Genomic DNA, 16684 nt, shown 5'->3' with positions numbered 1-16684 from the left:
ATATTAATGACAACACTTAGGCTAATTTCCATCGACGAAGCCTCATCGTCAAGGACTCTGTTCCCTTCTTTAATTTGGGCCTGGGAAGCTGGCCCATCACGGCCGTATATGGAGGTGAGGAGCAGACGGCAGCAGCAGCAGAGAGCTCATAACGCTAACAGGATGTTCTGCAGACTGATGTGTATTGGCCGTGACTGCCTGGCCTCATATTCATAAGATTTAAAGACGTTGTCATTTAATATCTCTGCCATTAGGCGATGAGGACAGTGGAGATGACGAGTCGGCTGGGCAGCGAGCTACAAACTACAAGGCCTGTTTTCAGATCATGCAGCTCTCAAAGAGACGGTTTTTGATCTGGACGTGTTTTGCTGCACAAATGGCATCTACTGTCCAACAATTAAAACGTCAATAAATGGTGAGAAGTGATTAGATGTGCCTGGTTCTGTTTTATCTGGACATCTCAGAAACTCAAGCGATCAGACCAGATAAACCACATCTGGAGGAAGCCTGGCTCATACTTGATCTCAGCAAGCTGTAAATAACATCTGCAATTAATGCTCATTTTACTTATTGATAAATCTGTAAATTACTGTCTTGACTGCTGGTTCTGTCCAGAGCACAGCAGTGAAACAGTTCGTGTCAAAAGGTATTTTCTCGTGAACTGAAACGATGGACAAGTGGACCCTTTGACCTGTTGGTGGCGCTAAATGACAAGTTTAATTAATAGGGAACATGAATGTTTCAACCAATAGTTGTTGAGATATTTCAGTCTGGACAGAAGTGTCAAACCATCCAAGAGAACCAGGAATCAGTTTAAAGCGGGAAATCTGATAATGTGTTGGCAGCATAGTCTGCACGTTTCCCTGTACTTCCTGTCATACTTCTGATCCAGGCGTATTTTAAGCAGTGGCAGACAAATATTCAGATCCTTTACTTAAGTAAAAGTAAAGAAACCACACTGTAAAAAATACTCTTTAAGTAATCCTGCATTGAAATGTTACTAAACTAAAATAATGTAAGTATAATCATGAAAATGTACTTAAAGTATTAATTGTACTCAAAGACACACCTTCTCAATACTTGCTGTGTCCAATCCAAAAGCCGGAATCTTATTTACATGAAAAATGACTTGCCAGATGGATGTAACTGTTTTGAATAAGCAAGCACTGATGTATTTTAACTACTGATTGTTTTATTAAAGGAGACCTATTACACTGCTTTCTAGTCCTTTATTGTAGTTCTGTGATTCCTGTATCGCAGCTTTGCATGATTCAAAGTTTAATAAAATATGTATTTTTCTTACACTGACTCTTCATGTAGGCCTTCATTTCAGCCTCTGTCTGAAACAAGCTGTAGATGCTCCTGTCTCTTTAAGGCCCCCCCCCCTCACAGCCCACTGTCTTCTGATTGGCTAAGACCCGAAGCATGTTACCAGGTTGTTGTTGCTGGGCGGAACAGGCAGACTGAGCGTTGCCATGCTGTTAGTGTGGGAGCACATGACCATATATGGAACAGCGGCTCGGAGCCGTTGGTAGAAAAAGCAGTTGAAAAGAAAGCGTTCAGAACAGGAGGAAATCTGAGGTTTTGGCTCACAGTGATTCCTTATAAAGGCTTTAACCTCATTTTTTGAAGCTTTGGCCGTGTTTAACATGAACATCCAACATTATAACATTGTAGATAAGTCATAAAATGTGGAAAAGCATAATAGATCTCCTTTAATGTACGGGTTAGACAGTGGGTTACGTCTGTTGCTTTTGTAGTTAAAAGGGTAAATGCTTTGATTGTATTTTGTACTGTTTTATGTTCATACTGTTAGACTTGTTGTCCTGCTCCCTTTCTCCCCCCGGTTAAATAAAAAAATAATTGACTTATTGATTAAATCGACTAATCGTTTCAGCTGTACTTGGGTAGTTTATTTATAACTAAACATATGTGTTTGGAATGACTGTTTGTTGCACCTCTGCGTGACTAATAAACTGCCCACACAGGTCTTGTGGCGTCCCGCAGGGCTCGTTTCTGGGGCCCCTGTTATCCACTTTATATCTGCTGCCCTTTCATAATGCATATTATACTTGCGGATGATGACAGATAGGCTCCTGTGACTGTCTACACTCTGTTAGGGACTTCTTTTTTATTTTACAGCTCAGTGCTGATACGATGGAGGTTCTGCTGCTCCAGAAAAAGTCGCCCCCATGATCAAAATGCAAATATTAGGCCTCTTTCCTCTGCTGCCCGCTCCAACCTGCGGGATAATATCTGATCAATCCGCGGCATTTAACACCCAGGTAAAGCAGCTGAAAGCAATAAGAACAACTAAACTGAGATCAGTACACTCGACTGCTGAATTAGAGAGGCTTATATTCTCGTCTGTATCTCATCTCAAACACACCTCTCTCCTCACTTAGCATGCCAGCCCTTGATCGTCTGCAGGTGATCCAGAGCCACGGCCTCACATCACCCGGATCCTCAGATCTCACCGTTGGCTCCCTGTTGCGTTTAGGATTCACTTTTAAACTCTGTCTTTCTTCCAGAGCACTGCACGGTGAGGGTCCTCCACATGTGGCTGAACTACTACGCCCTCACTCATCAGCTCTCTCAGGTCAACTAAGCTAAATTAGCTCTCTCGCTCTCTCTCAGGCTCTCGCGTTGAGGCCTGTGGTGAATTGCTGTGCCAGCATCCTGTCTGCTGAATCTGCCTTTTAAAAGGCAGATAAAGACATACCTGTTCGGACAGATGTTTGGGTAAACTGTGTGCACCAGGTCTTGTGTATTTTTTGCACTTGTAAGAGAGGGGCTGTCCTCCCCAGAAGAGACCTGCTACCTCAGCGGAGCGTAAGTCATCGTCAGAGACGGTCCTCACCCAGGATACCTTGTGTTTGACTTTCTGCCCTCCAGGTAGCGCTACAGATCCCTCAAAAGCCGGCTTAATCACATCTCCCTCCCTACAGAAATACGCACCAGAATCGACTCAGACATCCAAAGTGAATGCTTCTTCCATATGTGCAATAATTTAAACAGTAGTTCTTAGCTTCTAAATTTCTAAGTGCATTTATATTATTATTTATTATTATGGACATGAATGAAATAATGTGTGTGTAGCTGTGTTTTGGCACCTCACCCTCCAAAGCTCGTTGACAATAACGGCTATTCTATTCCACACATGGCTCAGGTGGTCACTTCATCTTTAATTTATTTCCTGTATGCTGTATAACAGTTTTTCTAAAGCACCTTGTGAGCCATTTGTCTGTGAAAAGTGCCACCCAAGTAAATTTTACTCACTTCCACACAGCCATTTCTAAAAAAAAAAACATTGTCAGTGCTTCAGATCCTTTTTTGTTTTCGCAGTCAGAGCTCTGGATCAGACTTTTAATGCCAACATTAATGAGGTTTCTTCAGTTGAAATCAGCTGTAACAACATGTGTCATCTGTTTAGATGTTAAAACTGTTGTTGATGGCGGCGTGCAGCAGCACAGCGGCTTCTAAGCTACTGACGACTGGCGTACTTGCTACTCCCTCCCCTTTGCTCTTAGATTGCTGCTACTGCACAAGGCACTGAGGCTGTATGGTTTTAACTATGTGTTTAGTATAATTTGTTATAGTTTTAGATTATTTAAGTGTTTTTATAAAGGGTTTATCTTAAATTGTTATTTATTCAGTACTCTGCTGGACCTGGGAAACAAATTTTGTTCCTTCATGGTTTACAAGGTTGAATGACAATAAAGAACTGGATTGAAAAGGAATCAGATATCTGTCCAGGTAATAATCAATAAAATAAAAAACAAAAAGACTCGAAGTGAACAGTGTCGGCAGCAGACGTTGCTTTTACAACCAGAGTAAAAGAAAAAAGTGGCAGTAAAGTTAACGGTTGTCGTTACCGTGTTGACTTTGTTTTCTCTTGTGTATTTACGTTCTAATCGGTTTGAACTGTGGGCGCAGCAGCTCTTTATCTGCACAGAGGAGATCAGAATAATGTGATCGCAGCCTGTAACTACAGCAGCAGCAGCTCGTTGCAGCAGCCGTCTTCTACGTATGACCTCTAAAAGTTAACGAGGTGTGGATGTGTAACGGGGGTCTCTCTCTGGTCAGCGGGCTGGCGTGACAGAGAACGATCCCGCGGCGAAGTGACAGCGCCGACCCGGCTGTCTTTATGGAAACCCATCAGAGACCTGTGGGCTGTGAAAAACCCTCTTCAGCCAAATGGGCTGCATATAAAACAGGAAATAAAACAGCAGCGCAGAGGACGGCCGCGGCAGATACAGAGAGGGGACAGAGTAGCACAGCAGAGTACAACAGAGTACTGCAGAGTAGAGTACTGCAGAGTACAGCAGAGTAGAGTACTGCAGAGTACAACAGAGTACAGCAGAGTAGAGTACTGCAGAGTACAGCAGAGTACAGCAGAGTAGAGTACTGCAGAGTAGAGTACTGCAGAGTACAGCAGAGTAGAGTACTGCAGAGTAGAGTACTGCAGAGTACAGCAGAGTAGAGTACTGCAGAGTACAGCAGAGTACAGCAGAGTAGAGTACTGCAGAGTACAGCAGAGTAGAGTACAGCAGAGTAGAGTACTGCAGAGTACAGCAGAGTAGAGTACAGCAGAGTAGAGTACTGCAGAGTACAGCAGAGTACAGCAGAGTAGAGTACTGCAGAGTACAGCAGAGTACAGCAGAGTACTGCAGAGTAGAGTACTGCAGAGTAGAGTACTGCAGAGTACTGCAGAGTAGAGTACTGCAGAGTAGAGTACTGCAGAGTAGAGTACTGCAGAGTAGAGTACTGCAGAGTACTGCAGAGTAGAGTACAGTAGAGTACTGCAGAGTACTGCAGAGTAGAGTACTGCAGAGTACAGCACAGTAGAGTACTGCAGAGTACAGCACAGAGTACTGCAGAGTACAGCAGAGTAGAGTACTGCAGAGTAGAGTACTGCAGAGTACTGCAGAGTAGAGTACTGCAGAGTAGAGCAGAGTAGAGCACAGTAGAGTACTGCAGAGTACAGCAGAGTAGAGTACTGCAGAGTACAGAAGAGTAGAGTACAGCAGAGTACTGCAGAGCACAGCAGAGTAGAGTACAGCAGAGTACTGCAGAGTAGAGTACAGCAGAGTACTGCAGAGCACAGCAGAGTACTGCAGAGCACAGCAGAGTAGAGTACAGCAGAGTACTGCAGAGTAGAGTACTGCAGAGTACTGCAGAGTAGAGTACAGCAGAGTACTGCAGAGTAGAGTACAGCAGAGTACTGCAGAGTAGAGTACTGCAGAGTACTGCAGAGTAGAGTACTGCAGAGTAGAGCACAGTAGAGTACTGCAGAGTACTGCAGAGTAGAGTACAGCAGAGTACTGCAGAGTAGAGTACAGCAGAGTACTGCAGAGTAGAGTACTGCAGAGTAGAGCACAGTAGAGTACTGCAGAGTACAGCAGAGTAGAGTACTGCAGAGTACTGCAGAGTAGAGTACAGCAGAGTACTGCAGAGTAGAGTACAGCAGAGTACAGCAGAGTACTGCAGAGTAGAGTACAGCAGAGTACTGCAGAGTAGAGTACAGCAGAGTAGAGTACAGCAGAGTACTGCAGAGTAGAGTACAGCAGAGTACTGCAGAGTAGAGTACTGCAGAGTACTGCAGAGTAGAGTACTGCAGAGTACTGCAGAGTAGAGTACAGCAGAGTACTGCAGAGTAGAGTACAGCAGAGTACTGCAGAGTACTGCAGAGTAGAGTACAGCAGAGTACTGCAGAGTAGAGTACAGCAGAGTACTGCAGAGTACTGCAGAGTAGAGTACTGCAGAGTAGAGTACTGCAGAGTACAGCAGAGTAGAGTACTGCAGAGTACAGAAGAGTAGAGTACAGCAGAGTACTGCAGAGCACAGCAGAGTAGAGTACAGCAGAGTACTGCAGAGTAGAGTACAGCAGAGTACTGCAGAGCACAGCAGAGTACTGCAGAGTAGAGTACAGCAGAGTACTGCAGAGTAGAGTACAGCAGAGTACTGCAGAGTAGAGTACAGCAGAGTAGAGTACTGCAGAGTACTGCAGAGTAGAGTACTGCAGAGTAGAGCACAGTAGAGTACTGCAGAGTACAGCAGAGTAGAGTACTGCAGAGTACAGAAGAGTAGAGTACAGCAGAGTACTGCAGAGCACAGCAGAGTAGAGTACAGCAGAGTACTGCAGAGTAGAGTACAGCAGAGTACTGCAGAGTAGAGTACAGCAGAGTACTGCAGAGCACAGCAGAGTACTGCAGAGTAGAGTACAGCAGAGTACTGCAGAGTAGAGTACAGCAGAGTACTGCAGAGTAGAGTACAGCAGAGTAGAGTACTGCAGAGTACTGCAGAGTAGAGTACTGCAGAGTAGAGCACAGTAGAGTACTGCAGAGTACAGCAGAGTAGAGTACTGCAGAGTACAGAAGAGTAGAGTACAGCAGAGTACTGCAGAGCACAGCAGAGTAGAGTACAGCAGAGTACAGCAGAGTAGAGTACAGCAGAGTACTGCAGAGTAGAGTACAGCAGAGTACTGCAGAGTAGAGTACAGCAGAGTACTGCAGAGCACAGCAGAGTAGAGTACAGCAGAGTACTGCAGAGTAGAGTACAGCAGAGTACTGCAGAGTAGAGTACTGCAGAGTAGAGTACAGCAGAGTACTGCAGAGTAGAGTACAGCAGAGTACTGCAGAGTAGAGTACAGCAGAGTACTGCAGAGTAGAGTACAGCAGAGTACTGCAGAGTACTGCAGAGTAGAGTACAGCAGAGTACTGCAGAGTAGAGTACAGCAGAGTACTGCAGAGTACTGCAGAGTAGAGTACAGCAGAGTACTGCAGAGTACTGCAGAGTAGAGTACAGCAGAGTACTGCAGAGTAGAGTACAGCAGAGTACTGCAGAGTAGAGTACAGCAGAGTACTGCAGAGTAGAGTACAGCAGAGTAGAGTACAGCAGAGTACTGCAGAGTAGAGTACAGCAGAGTACTGCAGAGTAGAGTACAGCAGAGTAGAGTACAGCAGAGTACTGTAGAGTAGAGTACAGCAGAGTACTGCAGAGTAGAGTACAGCAGAGTACTGCAGAGCACAGCAGAAGTTACTTTCTCAAATTATGTTGCAGACAAAATATTATGTAGTGCATTTAATTTACTGTGTTATCGTTGTTTGCACAAAATCCACAGCTTGTGTGCTTAAAATAATGTGTTTGCACAATATATCAGATCTTACACATAAAAATTCACAAGAAAATTACCACGCACTTCATCATCTTGCACTTTCAGGTTGTAAATATCTATATCTTGGAAGAAAAGGATCTTAATAACTTCAGGGTACAAGATAAGACTTGGTACTTAAACACTAAACAAAGATAAAAATGTACAAATATAATATCATTTCTGTGAACACGATTAAAAGACCAACCCATGAGTTCTATTTCAGATAAATAATCTAAAAGCATTTTCTGTGTGGATATTTTAAAACACAAAATAAACGTCTCCAGGCAGAGTCCTAAATATGTGTTCTATCAAACGTACTTGCACACAGGTACCAACTTTCCTATTGCTGTACAGGACGCAACGGTCACAGAACTGTTGCTCCGTGTCCTGCTTGGCTGAGCTTTTTACCGCAACACGTGCCAACAGGTGCTCTCACCTCATTTTTACTACACTTAGCTGAATTTCACGGCACTTGAATAGCTCTGAGTTAACAGGACGAACTAATGGAGCACAGCTACACATATACATGTTACTTCACTAATCTGTCTGAGAAAAACATAAAATATTACCAAGTGAAACACATAAAGGAGAATTAATATAACTTATGAATACGAAATAATCCAGAAGATTGACCACGTTGTCTGAACAACTCTGTTAGCAGAAAGGAAGACGTGATCTCTTTTCCACATTGTACTTCTGTGCTTACAGCTCTGCGAGCTTTGCCAAACATCAAAGTGATGATTTCACTTTTACAGTAAAAGCGAAGACGAGACAATAAACTGAAGAGAGGTTTAATTTAACGATCCATGTGGATCATTTTTGTCCTCAGCCTAACAGTACTGCAGTAGTATTCCCACTGAGTACTGCAGTACTGAGTGTCTGATGCTGGAGAACCAAAGTGTCCTTAGAGTACCCCCGCAACCCTCTCCACCCCCCGACTCACTTAAGAGAGATGCTGCTGGTTGAGCTGATAGAGCACTTTATACCATCCAGCCGTCGAGCTGAGTCAGCAGCTTCACAGAGTCGGAGAGAGCGAGAGAGAGAGAGAGGGTGAAAGAAGGTGAACAATGAAAGTGGAGGGGAAGAGGACAGAGATGACAGAGAAAAGACGTAAGGCAGGAGGAGAAAGAGAGATGGAGGACGACAGAGGTGAGACGATCTAAAAGGAGGAAGAAAGCTTTGAAAACGGCAGACAGGAAGTAAACATGACTTCCTGAAGAGAAACGTGTCTCCAGCCACCCGACTGCAGATGATACGCCGATTTATCACCAACACAAAGACTTTCACTCCCGTTTGTCCGCCTGCACAACATCACAAAGACTCCTCACCAGATTTCTGATGAATTTCACAAGCTGCTCAGCAGCTGGAGCAGGAGCCATGTGGCCATGTGCAAAACTCTGGTTACAAACTAGATTTTGGCTGCAGAAGCTAATTTTTTTGAGCCTGAATTCATCGTCTATCTCTCCCGTTTCCACCTGCACAGGCTTTCTGCCATTTTCTCACAACTGTTTTGCAAATTTCATCAAATCTTTTGCACATTCGATATGTCCAAATATTTAATAGTCAGTACTACTTATGTGCAGAATTTTCCAGCATAAGAGCATGCACTGCTGCTGCTTCAGAGTAAAGGCCTTGAAAGAAAAGAGCCATTATACCACTAAATAACCATATTTCCTTCTCTAAACTGAGTGCATGTGACACTGGACGCTTCAGAGTCAGCATGTACCTGAGGAAAAGTGAAGAGTGTATTGACACCGCTGATGTTATCAGCTCGTCACATATTTATCCGTATACAGAAAGTTTATTTTTACAGTTTCCACCTCTGACGGTGGTGGTTTATACCCTGTAAGTGCAACGTCCTCGGAGAGAGACGGCTAATGTTTAGATCCCGTCTGAATTTTGCGCTGAATTACAAACACAATGTTTATCAATTCAAAAGATAATTTAAGTCAAGAAAGTCGCAGTTTGTCGTAAAACTGGTGAAGTATTAGACTGAAAATACTTAATTACAAAGACCACAAACCCAAAAGCTGCGCATGTGACGTCAAAACTGTTTCTCTCAATGACTGAAGCTAACGTCACTGAAGCTAACGTCACTGAAGCTAACGTCACTGAAGCTAACGCCTGTAATAACGTAACGCCATCACGCCCTTTGTGTTTTGTACAAGAACGTAAACATACGAGCAACACGGCCGCCTACTTTAAAGGCCTTTTCACACGGCAAGCGACACTCCGCCTGCGTAGTCGTCTGGCGCCGCGGGGCCGCTCTGCGTTTCTCATGTGAACAGACAACGAGACAATCGCTCCGCGAGTAAACGGAAGGCGGTCAATAGATAGTAACCACGGCAACGGCTTCCGTGCGCCACTGTATTCCTTCATAGCCTAGCTTAAAATAAAACTATAAATACAATATAGACATCATTCATATAGCTGATAAACTCAGCCATGCAAACGCCCTCCGGTTAATGTCCTGGTAACTGTTCAGTGAACTCTTTTATATTTCGGGGAAGTCACAGACGGCGAGGATCAGCGTCTCATCCATCTTGTTTTGTGCTGCGTGTTGCGTAGGCACAAAAAGTTCAAGTCAATTCAACTTTGGCAGGGGCGGGCGTTTGCGTGAGATGAACACGACCGCGACAGTTTCACGGGAACACGCCCGCTTGTCGCTACGCCTGTCGCAATGCCGGCGCCTCCCTTCCTGCTCGCCTCTCATGGAAAATGAATTAAGAGGCGCGTAAATCGCTTCCCGCGTGAAAAGGTCCTAATAATACTTCCCCCCTCGTTCCGGAAGAAGGACGTGACGGCCATGTTGGTGACGTTGTTCATTGAGCGGTTTCACACAAAACTAAATATAACTTTACTGTTTTACGACAAACTGCGACTTTCTTTGACAAACGTGTGTGTAGATTTTTTTTCCCGAAATGGATCGGACTTCCTATTCTTTCTGTTTCCTGTCTGTTTCTTGCCTTCAAACTGAACTAAAAATGCTAAAAAAATAATGTAAAAAGCAATTCCATATACATATCTTCCACAGATATAATCTGGTACATGTCTCAGCCACCAGTCTCTGCTATTTGTTATTTCCCTGCTTTGCTATAATTTTCTTTTAGAACACAACAGGAAAGTAAATTAATTTATTCTCTACTAACTACTAATAAATGAACCTCTAATTATAGTATGCTGTCAACCTTCATACACAGTTTCTACTTTCTGTTAGGGTTGGGTATCGAGAACCGGCTCCAAGTTGGAACAGGTACCAAATTTCCAAGAACCGTGGACTCGTTAAGACCCGTGCGTTTGGATTCTGCTTCTCGGTTCCTAACTTCCTGCATATCTCAGCTCCTGACTGAACTGCAGTGAGCAATTTAAATCAAAGTGTCTCTAATCTGCCAGGAGCTGCTACGCCGACCTAACGTCACCTTGTTTGTTACGTCAACAAAGCGTGAAGAAGAGAGTCCTTCTGGTTCCGGTCCTGGACCGTGGCGGCCCGCAGCAAACGCTCCAAAGTTTGGCTTTAGCTTCACTAACAAACTGCAGCAGCTGCAGTCAGGAGGTTCGGTGCGAGGGAGGAAGCGGCTCTAACGTGACGAAGCGTTTCCTTCAACACGGCGTGAATCTGAAGGAACGCTTCACCGTGTTCAACGTGTCGCGCTCTCCCAGATCCAGCTGACGCCAACAGCAGCGACGCCTCAGGTACAAAACACAGGTGAGCCGACGTTCAACTTTTATACTGCAGGGAAACCAACGATGGCTCCAGATGAGACGAGTCCCAGAGACGCCGCTCTAGGACAGAGACTCCTTTCACTTTAGAGACATGCAGGGGAGGAGGAGCGAGGAGGAAGAGGAGGACGGAGCTCTGTGGTTAAGGGGTTGGAATCAGAAGAACTGGATTCCATTAGTAGAAACAGATTCTATAAAATAGAAACGATACACAGCTCTACTTTTTTGACTGACTGACTGACTCTTTATCTTCTCTACTTTCTCCAGATGATGCAAACACAGCTCAGATATAAACTGTACTGATCTGGACAGTGCAGGACTTGTAATCAGTCTTTGCATCGTCTTATTTTACAGCAGTAAATGTTGGATGTTTCCACAGAGATTAATCCAGTCTGAACTCTGCATCCATTTCTCTCCGACCCTGTCATGCTCCACGTATTTATTTCCATTTATTTATTTCTCTATTCATTTTCTTTATAGTCAAAACGCCTTGGCAGCGCCGCTCATCTGACATCCAGACCAATAAAGCAAACTGGAGTGAAATGAGCTACGAGGGAAGAGATTTAACTAAAGATGAAGAGGGATGGAGGGAAGAGGCAGGAGAACGAGGGAGGACAGAGTCAGAGAGGGAGGGAGGGGAGTAATGTGAAGGAGGAGAAAATCTTAATTATCAAATGAGTCTGGATTTAATTAATTAATACTTAGAGACGTAACACCGGTCTCTCTTCAAAGATGGTCTCTAGATATGAACGTCCATTTTATTTAATAAACCCAAATGTGCCTCTAAGGGGTTTGAGTACAGAACACCAAGACATGCTGTTCAAAGCCCTGAAGAGAGGAAGCTAGTAAGTGGATCTTTATTTACTGATAATACTGATTCAAAGGTCAAGAATGAAATTCCCTGCTGCACGCTGTAAATATTCAGATTTAACACCAGGGCTGAACAATTAATCAAAATCACATCACTGCCTACTTCAATTGTCAAATCGCAGGAGGTGCAATATTTGTTAAAGGATATGTGCGTGTGTCAAAATACCATTTTAAATTAAATAAATATTGTCGTGCTGCAGACGTCCTGGCGTACACAACATATTCTAGAGACTTAAAGGGGCATTATGGAGTTTCCAGTGGCCAAAAACGTTGGCAACCAGGCGTGTGCTCGTACGCACTCATGACCGCTTTCATACAGAAATCCCGCAATAAACGCAGGATCACCAGCATGCAGGCTGTGGCTTTTCTCCAGACATGTTCAGGCTCTGTTACTTCAACGTTCTCGGCTCAGAGGCAGATCATCACCGGCGACTGAGAGGTGGAGAAGCTGGAGTGTACCTGAGTATCAGTAAAACCACGATAAATCTAAATTGAAAGTTACGAAGCAAAAAGCAGCACGTCCGTGCTAACGATAGCTGCCCTGTATCACTATAGGCTAGTAACATAAACAAATCGCTGCACATTTGCTTTGTTAGGTGGTGAGCTAACGCGACTCTCTCCTTGACTTTCTGGGGGGACTGTTTTTACCCGACATCATCTGAATCTTGTTTGGTCCGACAGGCTTCGTCACATAAACCTTTACTGTTGTTTTTATCCATACGTGGAGTTTATGTTGGAGTCAATGTTTTACGGTGTTAGCGGACTGCATGTCGTTAGCTGCCGTGTTGTCGCTGTAGTCTGAGAGGCTCGGGAGCGCACACAGGGCTGAATCCGACCCGGAGACCTCACATTGAAAGCAGAATGTGGCTGATGCAAGCAACGGAGAAAACAGGCGTGTGCTTCATTTCTAAGTGAGTTTTGAGCCCACTGACAATAAAGCAATGATAATTTGATAAGTAATTTCATTTCTTAAAGAAAACATCTTTGTTTGGTACTGATCCCCTCATAAATCACACCATAATGAATACTGATGTAAAAATTATTATTTCTTTTAATATCACAATTGTAATATCAGTCATCAAGTAAAAGCCTGCGCTCTGAAGAGGCCTTCACCAAACCACTGCCACAAAGGTGGCGTGCGCGCCGCATTATGGCTGCGCCACGGTTTTGACCCGTCCTCCGCCCTGAATTTCCCACATGGAGCATTTCAGAATAAGAGCGTTTTGCCTGCCTGATTTTGCTGAATTGTTTAGATTTAGTTGATTTGATAAGTTGTCCTTGATTTTTGTGCTTCTACCGTGGTTAAGAAGGCTACATAGTTAAATTGTTTATTTTTTGGTCTGTTTTAACTGTTTATTGTTGATATACAACCGGAAGTCTGTACAATGCATTTTATTTTGAAAATCGCCCGGCTGCCCGGCTCATCTGCTCTGTGCTGCTTGACGCGTCTTACATCAAAAATAGAACGGCTGCCTATTCTCCGCGTAGCGGTGCTTTTGGGACACGCTGCGGTACTTGTAGTGTGAGCACAAGCATCGACTACAATGGCAGCGATTAGCTACGGCAGCTGTGGCGCAGCCGTAAGGCGGCGCACATGCCGCCTGTGTGAGTCCGGGGTGGAGGGGGAGCAGGGCTCAAGACTGCAACCATTTTTTTTAAACAGGGCAAGTATTTTTAAAATCTACGTGTTCGGCCTGCTAATTTAACAACAATTAGTTTTGGCCATCAAGAGCACCAGTAAATTTCTGGTGGCCTGAACATAATTGTCAACTTAACTAGCGGCAGCGATAAAATAGCAAACTATTTTATACACTGAACAAAATTATAAACGCAACACTTTTGTTTTTGCCCCCATTCATCATGAGCTGAACTCAAAGATCTAAGACTTTCTCTATGTACACAAAAGGCCTGTTTCTCTCAAATATTGTTCACAAATCTGTCAAAATCTGTGTTAGTGAGCACTTCTCCTTTGCCGAGATAATCCATCCACCTCACAGGTGTGGCATATCAAGATGCTGATCAGACAGCATGAGGATTGCACAGGTGTGCCTCAGGCTGGCCACAATAAAAGGCCTCAGGCTGGCCACAATAAAAGGCCTCAGGCTGGCCACAATAAAAGGCCTTAGGCTGGCCACAATAAAAGGCCTTAGGCTGGCCACAATAAAAGGCCACTCCAAAATGTGCAGTTTCACTGTATTGGGGTGGGGGGTCCGGAAACCAGTCTGTATCTGGTGTGACCATCATTTGCCTCACGCAGTGCAAGATATCTTCTTGCGGCCTGTGGAGTGTTGGTCCACTCCTTTTTAATGGCTGTGCGAAGTAGCAGTCAGGTCGAGACCCCGATGAGGACGTCGAGCATGCAGATGAGCTTCCCTAAGTTCCTGACAGTTTGTGCAGAAATTCTTTGGTTAAGCAAACAGATTGTTGCAGCAGCTGGTCTCAGACAAACATGGAGGTGAAGATGCTGGATGTGGAGGTCCTGGGCTGGTGTGGTTACACGTGGTCTGCGGTCCGGTCGGATGTTCCGACAAATTCTCTGAAACGGTGTTCATCTGTTGCTGACAATTGACCCATAGAAGACTAAATAGGTTGATGTGCGCCCACACATTCAGGGATTTTTTGACCACAGTGGAAGCTTTGAGGATATCCAGGGACTTCATACAGCATAATGACAGACAGAGACACTTCTTTGAGAATATTTAGAGCACGAGGGAGTTTCTTTGTCAGCTATTTTTATTCTGTTAGCTGTAATATAACGGTCGCAAGTGCAAATAAACCCGGGGCGTGTGTGCTTGAACGTCAGAAAAAAAGTTAAATAAAATTTCCGTTGCCCATTTTTAAATATAATGTCTATGGCAGCCACATTCATCATGCTCAGGGACCACAGCCTATGAGAAAGCAATACACAAGCCAGTCTAAAATCAACCAGCTTGTGTCATGTGATGCAAATCAGTTGGATGCTGGTGTGCGTTTTTGTGTGCACGCATGTGTTGGGTGGTGGTATTGTGAATATTGCCTGTTGGGCCCGACAAAGTTTAAACGCGGTCCGTGACTGTATCTGCTGCACTCGATGTGGTCCACAACATGCGGGACCAAGTTTGCTGAGGCAGCTGGCACCGCACAGCTCAAACACAAGATAATGAAGCACAACAGCAGCTTATAACATAAAATCTGCCGCGACAGAAATGAAACGGCATCGCAACACTGCAAATTTCCCCTACGCGGGATTAAGAAAGGTTTATCTTAAATTATGTGCATTTGTTAAGCACTTTTATTAAAATGTGACTGTGAACTAAAGCATTTTTCAGTATTACTGTTAAAATGGGGAAATTTGTGTTTCAAGTCCATTTAAGATGTGCGCCCTGCAGTTTCAGTTAGAGGCTACAGTGCTCCTTGTCAAAAAGGTTATTACTGTGTGTGGCATTAAGATTCCCTACAAAGGAGAAAAACAGACTACAGCTGCAACTCTCGGTCCATAAATTAGTGTTATTTTGCAGTTTCTGCTTCCAGCCTCTCAAATGTCAGGATTTTAGGCTTTTCTTTGTCATATTTGATAGTAAACCGAATATTTTTGACTGTGGGTTGAATAAAACAAGCTATTTTAATAGATCATCTTAGGCAGTGGGATATTTCTCTATCTTATAAAAACGATTCATTGGTTAACTGAGAAATGAATCGCCAGATGAATCAATGAGACCTGTAACAGACCCGGACCAAAAGACGCTGAAGGATGTGGACAGAGGGACCCATATACTGTATATGTGTTACCTTTGGCACAGGCAGCGGCGCGCTGAGAGACACCCGGCTGCCGTCCTCCCTCCTCTCTGCTCCGTCCACCTGAACACAAACAGAGCTCAGGTCAGAATCAATGAAGCTGCAAGAAAAAGATCACGCTTAAGGGTCCGTGTCCATCAAAGTTTTTTTTTTTTTTACCAGCTGAAAACGCCAGCTGCTGTTCTACAATGTCTAGCTGGGAGCGCTAAGGTGCGCTTTGGAGGCGCTGTGGTTGCTATGATACATAATTTCCATGGAGGTGATGTGCTGCAGGTAGGCTACTAATTTCGCCGAGTAAAAATGTCACCACAAAGCACTGAAACATGAGAGCACAGACTGTCCGTACGCGGGTTCATGAGATTTTGCGGGCGAGGAAACATCGTTTCATTCAAGATCGGATACGCTCGGTGTGGTGTCCTGTCCCGCCCCTCCTGCACTGTGATTGGACGGCTGGGTAAAAAGTCACAGTGATGAGCGCAGCGTTTTTCCCCCAAAGTTGAACATTTTTCAACTCTCGGCGAGCGGAAAAGGCGCCTCGTCACGCTGCTGCTGCTGTTTTCACCGTGTTGTAAAAACGCGGCGCTCCCATTGCAATGACTTGAAAAGAAGACGCTTTGGTGGACACGGGCCATAAGTTTGTAATTAGAAACTAGAAGGTGTGAATGCTCCACCAGAGGCTTGCGGATGCCGAGGCGGACCGTGCCAGGCGGGGCAGACTTCAGGACCTCCACCGCCTGGGCCAAGGTGAGCTGGTCCAACAGGGTCTGGTTGACAGAAACCAGCTGGTCTCCAGGAAGTAAACCGCCGTGACGCTCGGCTGAACTGCCAGAAACCACAGACCGGATCACCATCACGCACCGACCGGTATCCAGCGGGTCCTGGAGAGAGAGAGAGATAAAGAATCTTTTCATCGTTTGCTTTGAGGGGTTTGTACCTGGAAAACCCTTGAGCAGAAAACTCTCATAAACGAGGTATGAATTACGGGGGGATCTGACCCCTTTAATTGACGTGGACGCTCCAAAAGAGGCAAAAACAACAGCTGAGGGAGTCTCTTACCTGTAATTATAAATATTACAAAGTATTTCCCATATTTATGCCTCCTGACTCTTGAAATGCGGTTTCAGACAGCTGCCTGTCATTTCCAGTGCTGGCTTGGCGTTTCAT

General features: G+C 44.6%; 1 protein-coding gene across 1 annotated transcript in view; it reads right to left on the bottom strand.

The window, feature by feature from the left end:
- Positions 1 to 16420, bottom strand: part of LOC119888463 (inaD-like protein) — a 40511-nt gene extending 24091 nt beyond the window's left edge. Inside the window, exons 1-2 of the mRNA XM_038699018.1 lie at positions 16192 to 16420; positions 15515 to 15583 (exon numbers count right to left, since the gene is read on the bottom strand). Of these exons, the coding sequence (XP_038554946.1) occupies positions 15515 to 15583; positions 16192 to 16371 (249 nt within the window). The 5' untranslated portion in view covers positions 16372 to 16420. The remainder of the gene's footprint in view (positions 1 to 15514; positions 15584 to 16191) is intronic.
- Positions 16421 to 16684: the final 264 nt, after the last annotated feature.

Source organism: Micropterus salmoides, unplaced genomic scaffold (genome assembly GCF_014851395.1).
Source record: "Micropterus salmoides isolate LMB-PRFRI ecotype aquatic unplaced genomic scaffold, ASM1485139v1 Ms_hic_scaffold_5, whole genome shotgun sequence".
NCBI classification, from domain to species: domain Eukaryota; kingdom Metazoa; phylum Chordata; class Actinopteri; order Centrarchiformes; family Centrarchidae; genus Micropterus; species Micropterus salmoides.
This window is presented reverse-complemented; position numbering and strand designations above follow the sequence as displayed.